Source organism: Dipodomys spectabilis, unplaced genomic scaffold (assembly GCF_019054845.1).
Source record: "Dipodomys spectabilis isolate Male_0828 unplaced genomic scaffold, ASM1905484v1 ptg000175l, whole genome shotgun sequence".
Classification (NCBI taxonomy): domain Eukaryota; kingdom Metazoa; phylum Chordata; class Mammalia; order Rodentia; family Heteromyidae; genus Dipodomys; species Dipodomys spectabilis.
The window spans coordinates 12288903-12307820 of NW_024870852.1; the positions used below are offsets into that span (position 1 = coordinate 12288903).

Here is an 18918-nt window from a genome sequence, read left to right on the forward strand (position 1 = left end):
AGCTTTGAGTGAAAAAGCCAAGCAAGAGTGCAAGGCCTAAAGTTAAAGCCCAAATACCAGCACATACCAAAAAATGGGCTAGAAATGTGGCTTAGTGATAGAGTGCGTGCCTTGCATTCATGAAGCCCTGGGTTCAATTCCTCAGTACCATATAAACAGAAAAAGCTGGAAGTGACGCTGTGGTTTAAGTGGGTAGAGTGCTAGCCTTGAGCAAAAGAAGCTCAGGAACAGTGCCCAGGCTCTGAGTTCAAGCCCCCAAAAACAAAACAAAAACAAAAACAAACAACAGCAAGAGCTTAGGTCTGACAAGTGATAGAATATCTGCCTAGCAAGCAAGAGGACTCTAGTTCAAACCAAAGTTCTAGTAAAAAGAAACGATCAAACAAACAAAACAAAGAAACAACAACAACAACAACAAAGTGCTTGAGAACTCAAGAAAAAGGATTGTCTCTTTAGCTACCAGTTAAGCTATCTTCAGGATCAAAGGTAGATCTAGTCCTCCATCAGACTCCTAAGGCCAATACTTAACAAAAGCAAACTATTTTTGCTGTGGCTATACTTTTTGTGCCTGTGGTCTCTTGCAAAGATCTGTGGAAGCCCCCAGACTCTGGCTTAGAATGCTGTGTGTATTCCTGACCTCCTATACCTGCCCTTGTATCTGTTTGTCTCTATTTTTATTTACCTTAGCTGAACCTTTTGGACTAAACACTGTTTACCTGACTTCTTTCCATGTGGCCAAATATAGGTCCTATTATGTTCCCTCTCAAAGCCTGCCTCAAACTTCATAAGGTCATATATACCAATAAGCAGAGGTCAGACTTGACACTGGCTTGAGCATTTTCTTGTAAAAGACTAGCTAGAAATAGTGCTCTACTAGCCCTAATAAGAGTAGGGAGGGCCAAAGATCTTGCTCTTTATTTTGCAGCCTAAATTTCTCTGTTCATGGGGAGGATGGGGTGGCATCTAGCCCAGAAACAGGGGGAAAGCAAGAGGGTAAAGTACAATTGCATGCTTTGTCCAATTAACTCAGCCTGCCCAAGCAATGGAAGCCAGATCCAGAAAACATATTCTACCTCCCTCTGAGTAGTCAGAACTGAGCAAGACTATGAACCTCAGTTTCCTCATCTGTGAAATGGGCAAGAACAGCCCCTATCTTATAGCATTTGTTATGAGATTTCAATGAGATCCATAGCACAAGGGATAGCACTAGTAAGTGCTCATTCTAGGACAACTGTTAGTGCCATATTAGCACCACAGTAATTAGTATTATGACCCCTCAATTATCTGGAAGTCACTTACCTAGCATCTTCACACATCTGGAACATGGTTGAGAAATAGGAAGAAAGCAAAAAATGCCCTAAGCAGTCAAAATAGACACCATAAAATTCTTAAGTCAAATCTTACGCATTTAATCATCAAAAGAACCCTCCCACTCTTTGGGTACAACTGTAACAAATTGAATCACTGTTTTTCGGGTTTTTTTCTATCATCTTTTTTTTTTTTTTTTTTGGGTCCGGTCGTGGGGCTGAACTCTGGGCCTGGGCGCTGTCCCTCAGCTCTTCAGCTCAAGGCTAGCGTTCTACCACTTGAGCCACAATGCCACTTCCAGCCTTTTCTGCTTATGTGGTGCTGAGGAATCGAACCCAGGGCCTCAAGCATGCAAGGCAAGCGCTCTACCACTGAGCCACCTTCCCAGCCCTCAGTTTTTTTTTTTTCTAAACAACAGCCAATCAGAAAAGAAAATACTAGAAGAGGAGGGAAGTATTCCACATTCAAGCCCACTGATGGTAGTAAATAGTCAGAGCTAATAATCAGGAAGTTAGATGAGAATTCATCTATTTCAGCACTAAAGGCCATTGGTACAAGCAAAAAGCCCCCTAAGCCTTTCTGATCCTAGGTGGCATCTCTGCAATATAGCAAGACACAACTGCTGACAGTCACAATGATGACTTCCAGCCAATAAGGAAAGGTTAAGTTGTACTCAGAATCCCTTATTTAAGGAAGTCCAAAATGCCATTAAAATCGTATTGGCACTTGAGAGTTTTAAGTTTCTGTTCCCAGAAAAATCCCTTTATTAATGATGTCTAACAAAGAAGAATCTGCTGCCCCAATGAATGCTGAATCTAAATCAGGATACTGCTGCCATTTTTCTTCCCCCATACTTACTTGGCTGAGCCATAGAGCTCCCAGGCTTTGGCGATCCCCAGGGCCAGTCCCTTGCTGGGATTATTGGAGAGGATCTTGGTAGCTTCTGTGGTCTTATTCAGGACATTGAGAACATGTCTGTTGGAACAGAGATGGCTATTCAGTAACTGGATGGACTAGAAGACCCCTCTGCCTATGACTTCACAGACACATAGGGAATATGACTCTGCAAATCAATCACATACTTAAAAGCATCTTTACCATCACATTCCTGCAGGATCTACTTTAGTTAGAACAGGCTGGAGTGAACTCACAGTGATTCCCCGATGTATATGCCCAGAGGAACCTGAGGCCTTGTGTCCGCATGACACCCCCCAGTCCAGCCTCCATGTAAGCTAGATCCCTGCCAACTGTCAAGGTCTTTCTCGCCACAGGTCTCTGGAACGTACTAGAATCTGTTGTTCCTCTACCTGGAACACTAACTTACGTAATGAAGAAGCAGGACTAAATAAGCCATGAAGTCTCATCTCTCCCTGACATATTAAAAATCTAATTACAAATGTAAACTATTGCAAGGAGCATATTGGGAGAATGTAAGGATGAAGGGGGAAAGGGATGGACACATGACCCAGGGCCCAGGCAGGCCCAGTCCTAACTGGGAGATCCCTGACTCAGTAATCCATGATCAGTGATCCCTGGCTTAGTAGGTTCTTAAGGCTGTGTCCACAGCTGCCCAAGAAACCCACCGGTGCACATCTGGAGTCCGAGAAGCAAGGCCCCCAAAGCTGGCAGAAATAGTGTTGATTTCAATCTGTTTCAGGGCTGGGGAGCCATCTGCATTACTCTGGAACATGTAGTCTGAGCGGTTCAGGCCCAGGAACACAGTCTGTGGACGAAACTGAAGGCTGAGGACATCTGCCCTGGGGCTGACTCTGAGGGTCTAGCCACACAGCAGAGAAATACACAAACTCCATGCTAGAGGAAAAGCACCAGCTAACACTCCCAATGCCAATGGGAACCAGTGAGAGGCAGATTACCAGGAGATTGAGGTTAAGATCAATTCAAAACATCAGAGAGAAGGGCAGGATCCAGATAGCAGAAGGGCCAAGAATGGTTACCTGTGCAATGCCTTCTTTCAGGACTTGCTTGTAGATGTCAAAGAGCTTAGCAGTAAAGTTGTCTCTTTTGATTGTACTGGAAGAGGAAACAGAACATTTTCTAGATTACATGGAATCTTCAAGTTCCTACCCCTAATCATTGGCTCCTGAATGCTTTTCTGTTCTTCTGGCCCAAACTGGAAAATCCATTCAAATCCAGTAGAGAATTATGGTTAAGGATCATGCCTATAAACCTAGTTATTCAGGAGTCTGAGATCTGAGAATGGAAATTTGAAGCCAGCCTGGACAAGAAAGTTCATGAGACACTGATTTCTAATTAACCTAGCAAAAAGTCCCAAGTGGAGTTGTGGCTCAGGTGGTAAAGTGCCATGCTTGAGCAAAAAAAAAAAAAAAATGGACAGCACCCAGACTCTGAATTCAAGCCCTGTTACTGGTGTGTGCATACGCATGCGTGCGTGCACACATACACACACACACACACACACACACACACACACACACACACACACACACACACACACACACACACACACACACACACACACACACACACACACACACACACACACACACACACACACAGCTCTAGCTGAGCAATGTAGACCACAATGTAATCTCAGCAGTTAGGAGGCAAAGGCAGGAGTATCTGGAGTTTGAGAAAGCCTGAACTATAGTGAGACCCTATGTAAAAAAAAAAAAAAGCTTTTAATGAATATGAAAAAAGAACATACACAAAAAAAACTCTAGCTCTACTACCCACTATTAGACAACCTCAGAGAATCATTTCATCTGTCTGAATCAGTTTGTTCAACTGTAAGATGAAGATCATAAAGCTGTGGTGAACATTACATGAATAAGACGTTTTATTTTTTTTAGTGCCAGTTCTGGGACTTGAACTCAGGGTCTGTCCCTGAGCCTTTGTGCTCAGGGCTAGTGCTTTACTGCTCTGAACCACAGTGCAATTTCCAGCTTTTTAGTAGTTAATTGGAGATGAGCGGTCTCACAGACTTTCCTGCCTAGACTGGCTTTGAACTATGATGCTTAGATCTCAGCCTCCTGAATAGCTAGGATTACAGGCATGAGCCACCAGTACAGGCATGAAACATTATTTTTTAAAAATTGAATGTGTTGGGGCGGGGGGGGGGGGGGAAGATGGGAAGGGATGGGAAGGGGAAACAAAGGAGGAGGCTACAATGCTTGATAAGAAATGTACTCATTATCTTGCCCATGTAATTGTAACCCCTCTGTACAGTATTTTCACAATAAAAAATAAATAAAACTTTTAAAAAATTGAATGTGTTCTTCTGGTCCAAGAGAAATTTTTAAATGGTAGGTGATATAACTATTCTATATTTGAACAGATCTGATGGCTGATAAGCTTTTCGGTTGATTCTCCATAGCTTCCCTGTACTTGGGTACCTTGAGACACCTTCTTCCTCTGGCAGACAGCATTACAGCCTCCCCCCTCCCCCCAGCAGTTACACCATGGGCTTATATAGGATTTTTCAGACAAACTAAATATCCTGGTTTTCTTTCAGCCAGCCATCATGTGATGGTCATACATATGATTTCCTCAGAGAAGCCTTTGCTATCTGGTAATCTTCCCTTGCTCAGGACTCTGATGGCCTCTCTTTCATAGCACTGACTATACACTGATTTATTGAGATGATCAGTGTCATCCTTCCTGTTTGACTATATACTGCATAAGGGTGGAGCCAGACTGGGTAGGCTCATCCTTGGAGCCCAGTGTGCAGCTATAACATGTGCCACGTACTAGGTGACCATCCAATAGGATTTTCTGGAGCCTCAGGTAAAAGCACAGTGAGGAGGACTCCATAGGGCCTTAACTCTACACGGCTGCTTCTCAAGATTCAGAGAAGCTGTGCCTGGAGATTCATCTAGTTCCAGGATCCTTGTGGCAGAACAATATGGATAGGCAAGTAGCTTTGGCCTGTCCTGGAGTTCCTCTGCTCCCAGCCAGCCTGCTTTCCAAGGAGAGTTTTCTCAGAGGGTATTCTAGCCTCTGGTGAGGAGGGAAGTTCTCAGCGGGCTTTAGCCTTCAGGGAAACTAGCATATATTTTCTCTTTTGTAATGTCCTCCACGTCAGGTTCTAGGCTTCCCTTCTCCCTGAGAGCTAGAAGGGTGTGTGGGGGTGAGGGAGGGTGTTGCAGAGAGCGGCTGTAGTGTTCTCTCAAACTTACATTGCTAATATAAAGGTGACGTGTCAGGCTGCTCCTAGAATCTAGAACTGCTGGTATGAACACCAGGCCCATCCTGAGAGAAGGTAGGGCAGAGTTTCCCAACTTATACCATTATGATTTCTTCTTATATTCATCCTCACACCAAAGGTACACATTTGAAAAAAGATTTGGTTTCTAACAAAATCGTTTTTTTAGATTATCAAAGATACACAGTTATCTATATATACATCTAGCAATTATGTAACATGTATACATTTAATTCTAAGATAAACTTAGATGTAATTCTAAAATAACTCAGGAAATTTCACTTGCTCCAGGATCTGAAGAAGGGAAAAAATAAAAAGACCTAGAAAGAAGAAAAAGAAAGGAGTGGCTGTGAGCCATTTCAGACTTGGTGCCTTGTGTCTTGGGTATGCTCCAATCTGCATTCTGTCCCACCAAAGCTAAGAGGCTGAGGGAAGAAGTAGGAAGTCTGACTTTTAAAACAATACGCTTCCCTACTCTTTTTTCCTCCAAACTAAGCTTACTTACCCTAATTTCAAATGGAAATTTTAGTCTTCAAAAGCAGGAAAGCATAGATCACAAAATGTCAGCACTGGAAAGGAGATTATATTTAAGCCAACTTCTTTATCTTTTAGATAAAGAAACTGAGGCCCAGAGAAGGAAAAGGACTTCTCTGAGGCCATATAATCACAGAACAGAAGCAGGAATTGAAGCCAACATTCCTGACTCATTTTCTACTTTTGTGTTTTGCCTGGGGCATCTGCCTCCTATCCACCAAGTCAGCTCACACAGAAGTACTCATGGATCCCCAATCTTCCTGTCCCTTGCTTCTAACAGGTCCTAGGTTCCTCAAGTTCTACCCAGTACCTGGAAAGAGTCTGCTCCAGGAAGACAGCATTCTGGCTGACAGCATCCACTAGCAGGTTGAAGTCCATCTGCACAGCATAGGCCTGCTCCAGCAGGGCACAGGGGACCAGAGAGGGGAAGAGTGTGAAAGGGGCATAGCTCACCACCTGATCAATGAGAGACAGTAGGGTAGGAATGAATGGGGTGACTTCCTGCAAAGGTAACCCCACGAAAAATCTGTCCTATGTTAATTGAGAATAAACCCATTTCAGGATAGTAGTTACCAACAGGAGTAGAAGGACAGAAGAAAGGTGAGGAAAGGGTACAAAGACAGCATTCAGTTTCTGTGACAATTTATCTCTACAAGTTTTTTAAAAATGAGCAAATCCACAACGAGATACTGGTGGCTCACATTTGTAATCCTAGAAACACTGGAGGCTGAAATATGAGGATCACAGTTAGGTCTTTTTTTTTTTTTTGGTCAATCCTGGGGCTTGAACTCAGGGCCTGGGCTCTGTCCCTGAGCTTCTCTGGCTCCAGGCTAGCACTCTACCACTTGAGCCACAGCACCACTTCTGGCTTTTTCTGTTTGTGTGGTACTGAGGAATCAAACCCAGGGCTTTGTGCATGCTAGGTAAGCACTCTGCCACAAAGCCACCTTCCCAGGCCAGGATCACAGTTCAAAGCCAGTCTGGGCAGGCCAGAAGTGGAGCACAGCTCAAGTGGTAGAGCATTGAGTGAGAAAGCTAAGAAGCATTACCTTGAGTTCAAGTCCCAGAATGTACACACGTACGTACACACACACACACACGCACACACACACACACACACACACACACACACACACAATCTACAAATGACTAAGCAGTTCCTGTGTGCAAAATGCCATCATTAAATACTTAAGATGGATTCATCACTTAACTCTATGAGGAAGATACCATATTATCCATACTTAAGAGTGAAATATGGGGGCTGGGAATGTGGCCTAGTGGTAGAGTGCTTGCCTAGCCTGCATGAGACCCTGGGTTTGATTCCTGAGTACCACATAAGCAGAAAAAGCTGAAAATGGAGCTGTGGCTCAAGTGGTAGAGTGTTAGCCTTGAGCACAGAGAGGCTCAGGGACAGAGCCCAGGCCTTGAGTTCAAGACCCAGGACTGGCAAAAAAAAAAAAAAAAAAAAAGAATTATGAATACTGGGGCTAACTGGCACCATCTTGGCACCTTGGCGGATGATAGGGACTTTCTGAAAACTCTTCGAGGTAAAATCCCCTGCCCAGACAGTCCACCCCCAGATGATAGGCTTGCCTGAATTCCTAGAAGCAGGGATGGGGACTTAGACAACACATTCCTGGACCTGCCAGACTTGTACTATGAACTCAGGAGACTTTTTGAACTTTTGAACTCCTATGACCCTGCCTCTAGACTACGACCCTGCCTCTAGACTACGACCCTATTTAGGCCCCTCCACCCCTGCCAACTTCCATGCCTCATGTTTCCTGATTCCTCAGGGCACCGTGGCGTCCCTCTTCAACTCTCCATTAGAGTTGATCTGGTTTGAGATTTTTTTCTCTCTTTCCTTACTGCCCTCATGGTTCAATTTCCTAACAGTATTAAGTGTATTGGAGGCTGCAAGTTTTTGAGGACATGTGTTTGCTCACAGTTACCAGCTTTCTAATAAAAAGTCTCCCAATTCAACTTCTGGTTTCTCTGTATCTCATGAACAAATTCTTTTTTTTTCTTTTGGTAGGTCATAGGGCTTGAACTCTGGGCCTGGACACTATCCCTGAGCTCTTCAGCTCAAGGCTAGCGCTCTACCACTTGAGCACAGCACCACTTCTGGTTTTCTGAGTGGTTTATTGAATATAAGAGTTTCACAGACTTTCTTGCCCAGGCTGGCTTTGAACTGCAATCCTCGGATCTCAGCCTCCTAAGTAGCTAGGATTTACAGGCTTGAGCCACTGGCACCTGGCTCTCACGATCAAATTCTTGTGTAACAAGAGATACAAGTGGGCACTGGTGGGTCACACCTAGCTACTTAGTAGGCTGAGATCTGAGAATCAAGGTTTGAAGCCAGCCCAGGCAGGAAAGTCTATGAGACTCTTATTTCCAGTTAACACCAGAAAACCGAAAATGGCACTGTGGCTCAAAGTGGTAGAGCATTAGTCTTAAGCAGAAAGCTCAGGGACAGCACTCAGACCTGGAGTTCAAGCCCCATGACTGACCAAAAGGGGAGGGAGGGGAAAGGGGGAGAGGGAGCAGAGAGACCCTACACAGAGACTAAGTAATAGGTCTAAAAGTATATTTGGCTGGTAAGGAGTGCTGGGATTTCAAGCAGGATGGTGATTAAACCCTATCAACACAATCCACACCCACACCTCCAGATATGAACTCATATCTGGTTGATATTCATGCCCAGGCCTTTACCCGTGTCAGAATCTCCCACTCCAGCTCTCTGGCCTTCTGGTTTGGCAGAAGTGAACTCTGCCCCTGAGTAGAAAACTGGAGTGGCTCCCACTTAGTACTTGAGATGATAAACTCAGGTTAGCAGGCTTGGAATTTAGCTGCATTTTGATATAGTCAAGTTTCTAGAAGGGGAGAAAATGCATTCTGAGATTCCCAACAACAAATGGACTAGAACTTGGTTAAGAGATAGTAAGACCTTGAAAGGTTCAAACAGTCCTGATTGAACTTTCAAGTAAGTATCAGTTTGCCATTACAGAAGTGAACTACGAGTGTACAGTGTTAGCTTTAGCGTTGGTGCATACCTGTAATCCCAGCACTTGGCAGGATGAGGCAAGAGGATCATGAGTTCAGGTCAGCCTAGGCTGTACAAGACTTTATCTCAAAAGAAAAAAATGAAGAAAGGAAGGAAGGGAGGGAGGACAGGAGAAGAGAGAACTTGGCTGTACACACACACACACACACACACACACACACACACGAGCACTGATACTAGGGTTTGAACTCAAGGCCTGGGTGCCGTCCCTGAGCTTTTGTGCTCAAGGCTGGTACTCTACCATTTGGGCCACAGCTTCACTGCTGGCATTTTGGTGATTAATTAGAGATAAGAATTTCACAGACTTTCCTGCCCAGGCCAGCTTCAAACCACAGTCTTCAAATCTAAGCTGCTTAAGTAGCTAGGATTATAGGTGTGAGCCACTGGCACCTGGCATCCTGAAGCCTTCTTGAGTTAAACAGGAACTACTGTAGCTTATATAAAATGCATGTGTGATGACTATACCAGCAATCCTCTGGCTTTAAGACTTACCTCCCCCAAGAAGTTTCATCTGCTACCAGAACCTCCCAGAGTTTTTCTGCCAAGACTTCCTTCTGCCTCAGCCCCCAGGACTCATTACCTGACTTGAATGTAGGATTGCAGGCATGCAGCCGCTTCCCACAGGCCACATGGCTACAGGCTGAAGTGCAAAGTCTCTTACTTTAGATAAGACCTGGGCACAAGAGTAACAGTAGCTCAGTGCAAGAAACACCACAGCATGTGTGATGCCAAGAACACTCTGATTGTGGCAAGGGAAATACCAGGTGAGGAAAGGTGGTGAGAAGTGGTATCTTATCTGAAATTCAGCCACAACTTTGCTCCAGCTGGTTGCCGCCATGTAGTAAAGTGGGCCAGACGTGCCCAGTGACCTGATTGTGCAGCTTTCTTTTTGGTGCCAGTCCTGGGGTTTGAACTCAGGGTCTGAGAGCTTTTTGGTGATTAATTGGAGAAAAGAATCATAGACTTTCCTGTCCAGGCTGGTTTCAAACTACTATTGTCAGCTCTCAGCCTCCTGAATAGCTCAGAATACAGAGGTGAGCCACCAGCACTGGCTTTTGTTGTTGCTGTTGTTTGTTGTTGGTTGTGGGACCTGAACTCTAGGCCTGGGCGCTGTCCCTCAGCTCTTCAACTCAAGGCTAGCACTCTACCACTTGAGCCACAGCACCACTTCCGGCTTTTTCTGCTTATGTGGTGCTGAGGAATCAAACCCAGGGCTTCAAGCATGCAAGGCAAGTGCTCCACCACTGAGCCACCCTCCTCGCCCCTGGCTTTGTTTTTAATATCATGAATTTTCAAAAAATGTTGGCTAACTTTCAAAAGGCATCCTGGTTTCAAAATAAAACAAAAAACCCAAAGCCTGTTAACAATGATTGCCTCTGTAAAGGAAAGATCAGTGGGGAAAGGAGATTTAGTCTACATGCCGCCTCTTGAAGGATGTACCCTGTTCATGGTTTACCTCGTCCGTCAAATGAATTAACTCCCTAAGCATTGCAGGGACCAAACCATCAGCCTGCATGCTGTGGCTGGTCCATGACTCTCAGCTACAGGTACCAAAGTGCCTGAGCTTCAGTTCTGGTTCTGCCAATTATTCCACTATTTAAACGACCTGAGATAAATTACTTAAATTCCTAGATCCATCGTTCCTAGATTCATCGTTCCTTTTTTTACGTGTGTGTGTGTGTGTGTGTGTGTGTGTGTGTGTGTGTGTGTGTGTGTGTGTGTGTGTGTGTGTGTGTGTGTGTGTGTGTGTGTGTGTGTGTGTGTGTGTGTGTGTGTACGGTGGTCCTGAGGCTTGAGCTCAGGGCTTGGGTGCTGTTCTTAGCTTCTTAGCTTTTCTGCTCAAGGCTAGCATGCTACCACTTGAGCCACACCTTCACTTCTAGCTTTTTGGTAGTTAACTGATGAAGTCTCATGGACTTTCCTGCCCAAGTGGGCTTTGAACCACTACCCTCAGACCTCAGCCTCTTGAGTAGCTAAGATTAAAGGAGTGAGTCACCAGCACCCAGGAGTTTATGTTTGCTATACTGAAGGGCAAATGAGTCAGCAAGTCGAAAGTGTGCAGAACAGTGCCTGACCACTCCCCAGAGGAAATACTCAGCAAATGACAGCTAGAACTGTGTGGTACTGTGTTCCTGAGTGATTCAATTTTGTTTTGTGTTCTCCAGCTAGAGCCTGAGCTTCAGAGGCTGGACCTCCAGCTGACTCACTCTGTCCTCAGTGCCAAAAAGGTCTTGTCCCAGAGAAGGCACCTGGTAAAGATTTAGAATGAAATCACATACCACATGCACGCACATGACTCTGGATTATATTCTCATTGAGGATTGTGCCTTTTCTTGCATTAACTCTCAGAAAGACAAATCAGACCTTCATACAATACCTGTTCATTAACAGGTAATAACAGAAAATAGAAGCTTGAAGGGGGATATGTTTCATCTTGAATTCAGAAAATCATAGCCCAAGAAATTTTATTGCCAAAGCCACCTTTACAGGATACGTCATGTACTTGGTAGTTGGCAAGTATTTACTGACTCTGGGCTATCCCCCAAGTCCCTAGTAAGTACTGATTGCAGAGACAAAACAGAAAGTGTTTAGCTTTAAAAAACAAACAAACAAACCATGCTGTTAGCTCTTTTTTTTGTTTGTTTTTGGGTCGGGTTGTGGGGCCTGAACTCTTCCCTCAGCTCTTCAGCTCAAGGCTAGCGCTCTACAACTTGAGCCACAGCACCATTTCCGGCTTTTTGCTTTTTGCTTATGTGGTGCTGAGGAATCGAACCCAGGGCCTCAGGCATACAAGGCAAGCACTCTACTACTGAGCCACCTTCCCAGCCCCTGCTGTTAGCTCTTTAATCACCAGTATAGATGGCTTTGAAGTACACTGGTAATTAGGAAGGATAAAAAAAAAAAGTACCCAAGAATTTGTCTAGTATGCCTTTTGGTTTAAAAGTGGGGCTATGTATGGTGACATATGCCTGTAATCCAAGTATTTAAGAGGCAGAAGCAGAAAGATTACAAATTTAAGGCCAATTTAGGCTACATAGTGAGAAGCCTTTCTCAATACAAGAAAAAAGAGAAAAAGCTGGATGTTGTGGCTGTAATGTTAATTACTTGGAGGCAGAGATTAGGAGGATCATGATATGAGGCCAGCCCAGACAAAAAGTTAGTGATGGATGTAGCTCAGTGGCAAAGCGCTTGCCTAGCAAGCGCAACGTCCTGGGTTCGATCCCCAGTACCAAAAAAGAAAAGACAAAAAAAAAGACAAGTTATGAGCTGGGAAGGTGGCTCAGTGGTAGAGTGCTTGCCTTGCATGCATGAGGCCCTGGGTTTGACTCCTCAGCACCACATAAGCAGAAAAAGCTGGAAGTGGTGCTGTGGCTCAAGTGGTAGAGTGCTAGCCTTGAGCTGAAGAGCTGAGGGACAGTGCCCAGGCCCAGAGTTCAGGCCCCATGACCAGACCCCCCCCCAAAAAAAAAAAAAAGTTAGTGAGACCTCATCTCAACAATGCAAATTATGCCTGGAAGCACAACTGCTACTCTGGAGTTTAGCAGTAAAAAGATTGATCTAAGCCAGGTCTTGAACAAAAATAACAGAGAGACTCTAAGTGAAAAATCACAAGGAAAATAAAGACTGGGTTTGTGGTTCAAGTGGTAGTACCCCTATCTACCAAGCTCAATGCTACAAGACACTGAGTTCAAACTCTAGTCTCTCTCACACACATACACACACACAAAAAAAAAAAAGCAAAAAAAAAAAAATACAGTTATATGTTATATATTTACTTACTGTGAATAAACTACCTGAAGAAAAAGGACACATTTGGGATAGGAGAATGTAAAAGGGAGGGTGAAACATTAAACTCTTAACTTTGGAATTTTGAACAATGGAAATATATTATTAGTCTTAAACAGGTTTTTGGCTGGGTGCTAGTGGCTCATGCCTGTAACCCTACTATTCAGGAGGCTGAGATCTGAAGATAGCAGTTTGAAGCCTGGGCAGAAAAGTCCCCATGAGTCTTATCTCCAATTGATCATTGAAAAACTGGAAGAGACACTGTGGCTCAAGTAGTAGAGCACTAGCCTTGAGCACAAAGATGCTCAAGGACAGCACCTAGGCCCTGAGTTCAAGCCCCAAAACCAACAAAACAAAAACAAGTTTTTGTTATTTTAGGAATAAGTTTTTTATTTTTTTTAAGCTTTGTTTTGGAGGCGAGGACTGATATGTGTGTGTGTGCGCGTGTGCATGCGCGCATGTATCAACATCCATGCATGCACACACACATATCAGTCCTGGGCCTGGATACTATTCCTGAGCTTGGGTGTTCTACCACTTGAGAGCTGGCTTGGAACTGTGATTCTTAGATTTCAGCCTCCTGACTAGCTAGAATTACAGGCATGTGTCAACCGTGTCTGGCTAGAGGTGACAGGTTGTTTGTGTGTTTTTTTTAACTATTGCCAAGCTGGTCTAAAACTCCTGAACTCAATCAATCTTCCTGCCTTCCAAGTTCTGTGAGTATAGACACAAACCTACTCCCAGCTCAAGGAGATTCTTAAAAATAATGGGGGGGCTAGGAATGTGGCTTAGTGGCAGAGTGCTTGCCTAGCATGCATGAATACCTGGGTTTGATTCCTCAGTACTACATATACAGAAAAAGCCAGAAGTGGTGCTGTGGCTCAAGTGGTAGAGCCTTGAGCAAAAGGAAGTTCAGGGACAGTGCTCAGGCCCTGAGTTCAAGCCCCAGGACTGGCAAAAAAAAAAAAAAAAGTAATGGGCTCAGAGATTCTACTTTTTTTTTTTTTTTTTTTTTTTTTTTTGCTGGTTGCGGGGCTTGAACTCTGGGCCTGGGTGCTGTCCCTGGGCTCAAGGCAAGTACTCTACCACTTAAGCCACAGAGCTACTTCCTGTTCTCTGGTTATTTGGAGATAAGAGTCTCATGGAATTTCCTGCCCAGACTGGCTTTGAACCGTGATCCTCAGATCACACCCTCCTGAGTAGCTAGTATGACAGGTGTGAGCCACTAGAGCTCGGCTAGGTTCTACATTCTTATATTTATCCTGGAGAAACAAAACAGGCATGAACATGGATTTCCCATCTGCTATTTGTAGTTATAAAACATTAGCAGTCACCTGTCCATAGCCATCAGAAGAGGAAAGCTAAGCTGATCCAGCCACACCTGCATCAGAACAAAGCCTACCCTGATGGAAGGCACTAAAAAGAGTTCTAAGATTTATGGTTAAAGAAAACACAAAAACATATCTTCAAACAATATGATTCCATTTGTTTTTAAAAACTACCAATTTTTGTAGATAACATGTCTAAGCTTATAATCAGATAACACACAAATCATTGTGATTAGGGGAGCTTAATAAATAACAGCTCCCTGGACAAAGTGCTTTATGTGAACTTTTTTTCTTTTAATTCCTCTGACCAATTCTACAGGCTTTACAATTATTACATTAATGTATCTGTAGAAAGCCCAGCTAAGAGAGGTTAAATAACTTGCCCAAATCACAATTTAAGTCTGACTACTCCAGCTTTTTACTTTACATCTTTTCAGAGATTAGTTTCAGTTACTGAATGAGATAAATTGTAGCTTTGGGGGCGGGGGCGGGGCCGGGGGGGGGGGGGTGTTCTGACTGGGGCTGCCAGGGCCCAGGCAGTGGGCTCGGAGGGGCGTGGCCAGCGTGTGGGTGGGGCTGGTGCTTACGTCGGAAGAGCTGGGCTCCTGCTTGGTCCTCAGCAACACTCCCTCGGCCAGGGCCCGGTCCACGGCCTGCCTGGCCAGCTCCTCCAGCTGCTGCTCATCCTGCAAGAGGCTCCCCCAGCTGGTGGCCATCCCAACCTGTGACAGTCAGGTGACAGAGGGCAGGAGTCCAGCAACCACTCAAAGTTGCCACTAGCCACCTCCCAAACACTGCAGGACTCTTGACCAGTCTCCTGAAAAGACAGTGTGGTGCAGGGAATGAACACTGGCTGGTCCCAGCGCTTAATTTCTATGTACACAAAATAGATAACTTTACAGAGCATTTCCACCGCCACTCTCGAGTTCCCAATACAGCAATGGCATTATTCTCACAGTAAGGAAGTGTAATTGGTCTCAGACTTGTAAGTCTGGGCTTGCACCCAGGCTTCTGAATTTCCAGTCCAACACTCTTTAGAGAAAGTAGTAATGTTATACATGACTGGGACAAATTCCTTCCCCTCTCAGAACTGCAGATTTCCTACCTGTGAAGCAAAGTGCCTGGGAGAGATCAGCAGTGACAAACCTGAACTGAACCTGCTGCCTTCTCTCCACCACTACCACTCCCCTCCACCTCACAGCAAGAGACTGAAGTTGAAAAGGCCTGAAAGGAGGAAAGGGTGGAAGTTCTGTATTTTTTTAAAGTTGTCCTGGATGAGAATTATTGTAGATTATTAATTTCCCTTCTCACTCCAGCATCTCATGTAACAAACCAAACCAATCATGTATGAGGCAAGAGCTCTTTGTGGAATAACATGAAATTAAGATAAGGTGAACTGTGTGTGTGCGTGTGCACGTATGTGCATGTGCATGCCAGTACTGGGGCTTTAACTAAGGGCCTGGGCACTGGTCCCTGAGCTTTTTTGCTTAAGGCTAGAGCTCTACAACCTGAGCCACTGCTCCACAGCTCTGGCTTGCAAGGCAATCCTCAGATCTCAGTCTCCTAGGATTATAGGCATGAGCCCCTGGTATCCAGCAATAAAGTGAACTCTTTATTGGCAGTAAACAATTGGGGTTCAAACTCGGCCTTGTGCTTGTTAGAGCAAGTGCGCTAGCCCCAACCCAGAAAATATCTCATTCTTTTTGCAATGGGGTGAGAAGGGGATTTGGGCAAAAACACCAGTTATTAATTTTGTTCTGCCTTGTCATTTAATTTTAAGATGATATGGCTAGGGTCTCACACAGTGGCGCAAAGAACAATGTTAGAAAATGATAGGTAATTCCAGCACTTTCAGTCCTGCCTCCCTTGCCTCATGACCGAACTGGTATTAAATCAATTATCAAGCACAACGTTTTAAAAGAATGAGTGTGTGCTCCCAAGAAGGTTCTGATTAACATCTCTGTCCAGTGAAGTAAATGAGAACAGTCATAATATAGAACAAGGTTCTGGAGTCAGGAAGACCTGGGTTTGAGTCTATAATACTATTATTTCCCCTATCAGTAAGGTCACTGTTTGGATTACATGACAAAAATCAGTGTGAAATTTCTCAGCAGTATTTGGAACTTTTGTTAGTCTGTTTTCTGTTACTTTAAAAAAATAAATGTCCAAAGCTGAAACCTTTATAAAGAAGCTTATTTAGTTCATAGCTTTAGAGGTGTAGGGGCCTAGTACTGGCTATGCAGTACTAAACATTACAATGGCAGTACTGACAGTAAGCCGAAAAGGGTGATTAGGGCTTATGCCAACTCACTCCCAGAACTCAGGGTCCAACAAGAACTATTTTAATCTCTTCCAGTGGCAGTAACTTCAACTACCTAAAGACTTTCCACTAGGCCTCACCTCTTAATTCTCCCCACCCCTGCCCCGCCCCAGTCACTACCTTGGGCCCCAAGACTCCAACACAGGAACCCTTGAGAGGCACATTCAAGCCAGAACCAAACCATACAGAAAATAACATGAGAGGTTTTTGTTTGTTCATTTGTTTTGTTTTGACCATACCTACTTAACAGGCAATAAGACTTGTTGGAGGTCACACACAGCAGCCTAGTGGCAGAACTAAGACAAAACCACATGACTCTGGACTGGAGGTGTGGCTCAAGTGGTAGAGCACCAGCTGTGAGCAAAAAAGTCGAGCAAGAGTGACAGGCCCTGAGTTCAAGCCTCTGGTACCAGAAAGGGAAAACAAAACAAAACATTAGAGCAACAGAACCTTCCATTAGCCCCCAACTCTCCACAACTTTGGAATTCCAGTATTTCTGCTGCATGGCTTTTGCTTAATCAGCAAATATTCCTAATGCCAGGTTCTTGGCTACATACTAGGGACATAGAATGCTAAGACATAAAAATAATCACTTTGGCCAGGTATAGTAGTGCACACTTGTAATCCCAGCACTCAGAAAATTAAAGGAGGTGGATTGCAAATTCAGGGCCAGTCTGGGTATATAGTAAGATCCTGTCATGACATAGTAATTATAGTAATGTTCACTATGAAAAGTGCTATCCCCTCCCCTCACTTTTTTGAGCGGTACTGCAGTTTGAACTCAAAGCTTCCTAGTGCTGTACCACTTGAGACATTCCACTAGCCCCTTTTGCTAGAATGATAACTACACACCACAGCACTCTGCCACTAGTTGAGATGAAGTCTCACATGTACCTTCGGCGGCCTCAAACCACCATACGGGCCAGAACCACCAAGCCAGCATTGTTTCCCTCATTCTGTTTTCTCAATCCTCCTCGTGACTTAGGTCTGCTTTGCTGAACACCACACAAATCAGCATTTTTGAAGGCTGCACTTTCCTGAGGTTCAAACTGGAATATCCAGCTGCTTCCAACAGAAGTTGTTGTCCTCCTACTCACTGCCCAACCCCCTAAAAAAATAATAATCTGCTTCTTGTCTGATGAATCTTACTCTGGCACCAAGCCTCCTGTGTACTTTGCTCCTAGGTCCTGTTCTCCAGTCCCCCGGATTCTGCTGCCTAAATATACGGACAGCTTTGAATTCTCAAGGTCTGTGCACTGGTCGCCGAGTTCCTCCCCTCCACCTCCAACCCCATCTCTTCCTGGGCACTAAAAGTTTCGCGTGAAGTATCTTCAGTCTGCAGGCTACACCGGCCACTCTCCCTCTTCCAGGCCTTGGAAGATGTTTTTTCCCCCTCTGGTAACACTCCCTCCCCGCCCCCCCCCCCTCCTGATGGCTTCCAAAGCAGCCCCGGTGCTCTGCCCTGGGCTTGACCACCCCGCTCCTTCCTTCCCCGGGTGCGAGGAAGTGGCACTGGCCTCGAGCACTTCTCTTCCCAGCTCGTTACTCCAGGATCCTTCAAGGAATGAATGACGAGTGAGTCACCCACAGTCCTACCCCGCCCACCAGGACAACCCGGCCGGACTTCACCCCCACGGCCAGGCCCAAGCCCGCCCCGGGCCTGGCCGCCGGCCCCCACGGCCCGTCGCTCCCACTCAGGGCAAAGTCTGGTCCCTCTTCTCTTTTCTTTTCTTTCCCCCCTTAAACTCTGGCTCTGATCTCACGAGCTGACACCGGCCAGATCTGGAAAAAGCCAGGCTCCACACGCGCCGGGCCAACCCCACCCCCCGCACTGGACACGAGTTCCCCGCTGCCCGCGCAGGGCCGGACCGCGACGCGCTCGGGCCTCCCGCGCTCCGCTCGCTCCCCGACTCCTTCCCTCCCTCGCTCCCCTCGGCGCTGCCCCCACGGGGAGGGGACGGGAGAGGAAGCGTGACCCTCGCCAGCCGCCGTCGCGGAACCTACTCTTGCCTCCTCCGGCCGCGCGCCGCACTCGGACTCCCGGCGCCGTTACCCAGCGTGGTGGGCGGGGGCCGCGCAGGCGCGGTGGGCCGCGCCCGGCCCTCCGCTGAGGATACTGGGCGGAGCTTGGGCGGGGGCGGGGACCTGCGCTTGAGAAGCTGGACGGCGGCCTGGAAGGGGCAGTAGGTGTGTGCTGAGAGTCACCGGGGCTTTAGAGGTGCGCTCAGGCGAACGGCCCTTGGAAAGTAGAGGTAGGGTCAGGCTGCATCCGCGTGGTCGGAGGTGGCGACGGCCAGTGTGAGAAGAAAGAACTTCAGAGCGAAGGCGGCCACCAACTACCCACCTCAGGGACTTGGCACTGACCGGGGTGGGAGGTTGAGAGGGGGAGCGCGGA

At 45.8% G+C, this 18918-nt stretch overlaps 1 protein-coding gene across 5 annotated transcripts in view; it reads right to left on the reverse strand.

Moving 5' to 3' along the window:
- Positions 1–18592, reverse strand: part of Gss (glutathione synthetase) — a 28243-nt gene extending 9651 nt beyond the window's left edge. Inside the window, exons 1-6 of one of the 5 annotated variants that reach the window (XM_042694675.1) lie at positions 18528–18592; positions 14795–15020; positions 6336–6488; positions 3264–3339; positions 2892–3031; positions 2167–2283 (exon numbers count right to left, since the gene is read on the reverse strand). In XM_042694675.1, coding sequence (XP_042550609.1) covers positions 2167–2283; positions 2892–3031; positions 3264–3339; positions 6336–6488; positions 14795–14919 — 611 coding nt within the window. In that variant the 5' untranslated portion in view covers positions 14920–15020; positions 18528–18592. Of the gene's footprint in view, positions 1–2166; positions 2284–2891; positions 3032–3263; positions 3340–6335; positions 6489–14790; positions 15021–17999; positions 18007–18523 lie in introns of those variants that run through there. The other 4 variants (XM_042694677.1, XM_042694676.1, XM_042694679.1 and 1 more) reach the window with 4 other exon arrangements.
- Between the last annotated feature and the right edge of the window lie 326 nt (positions 18593–18918).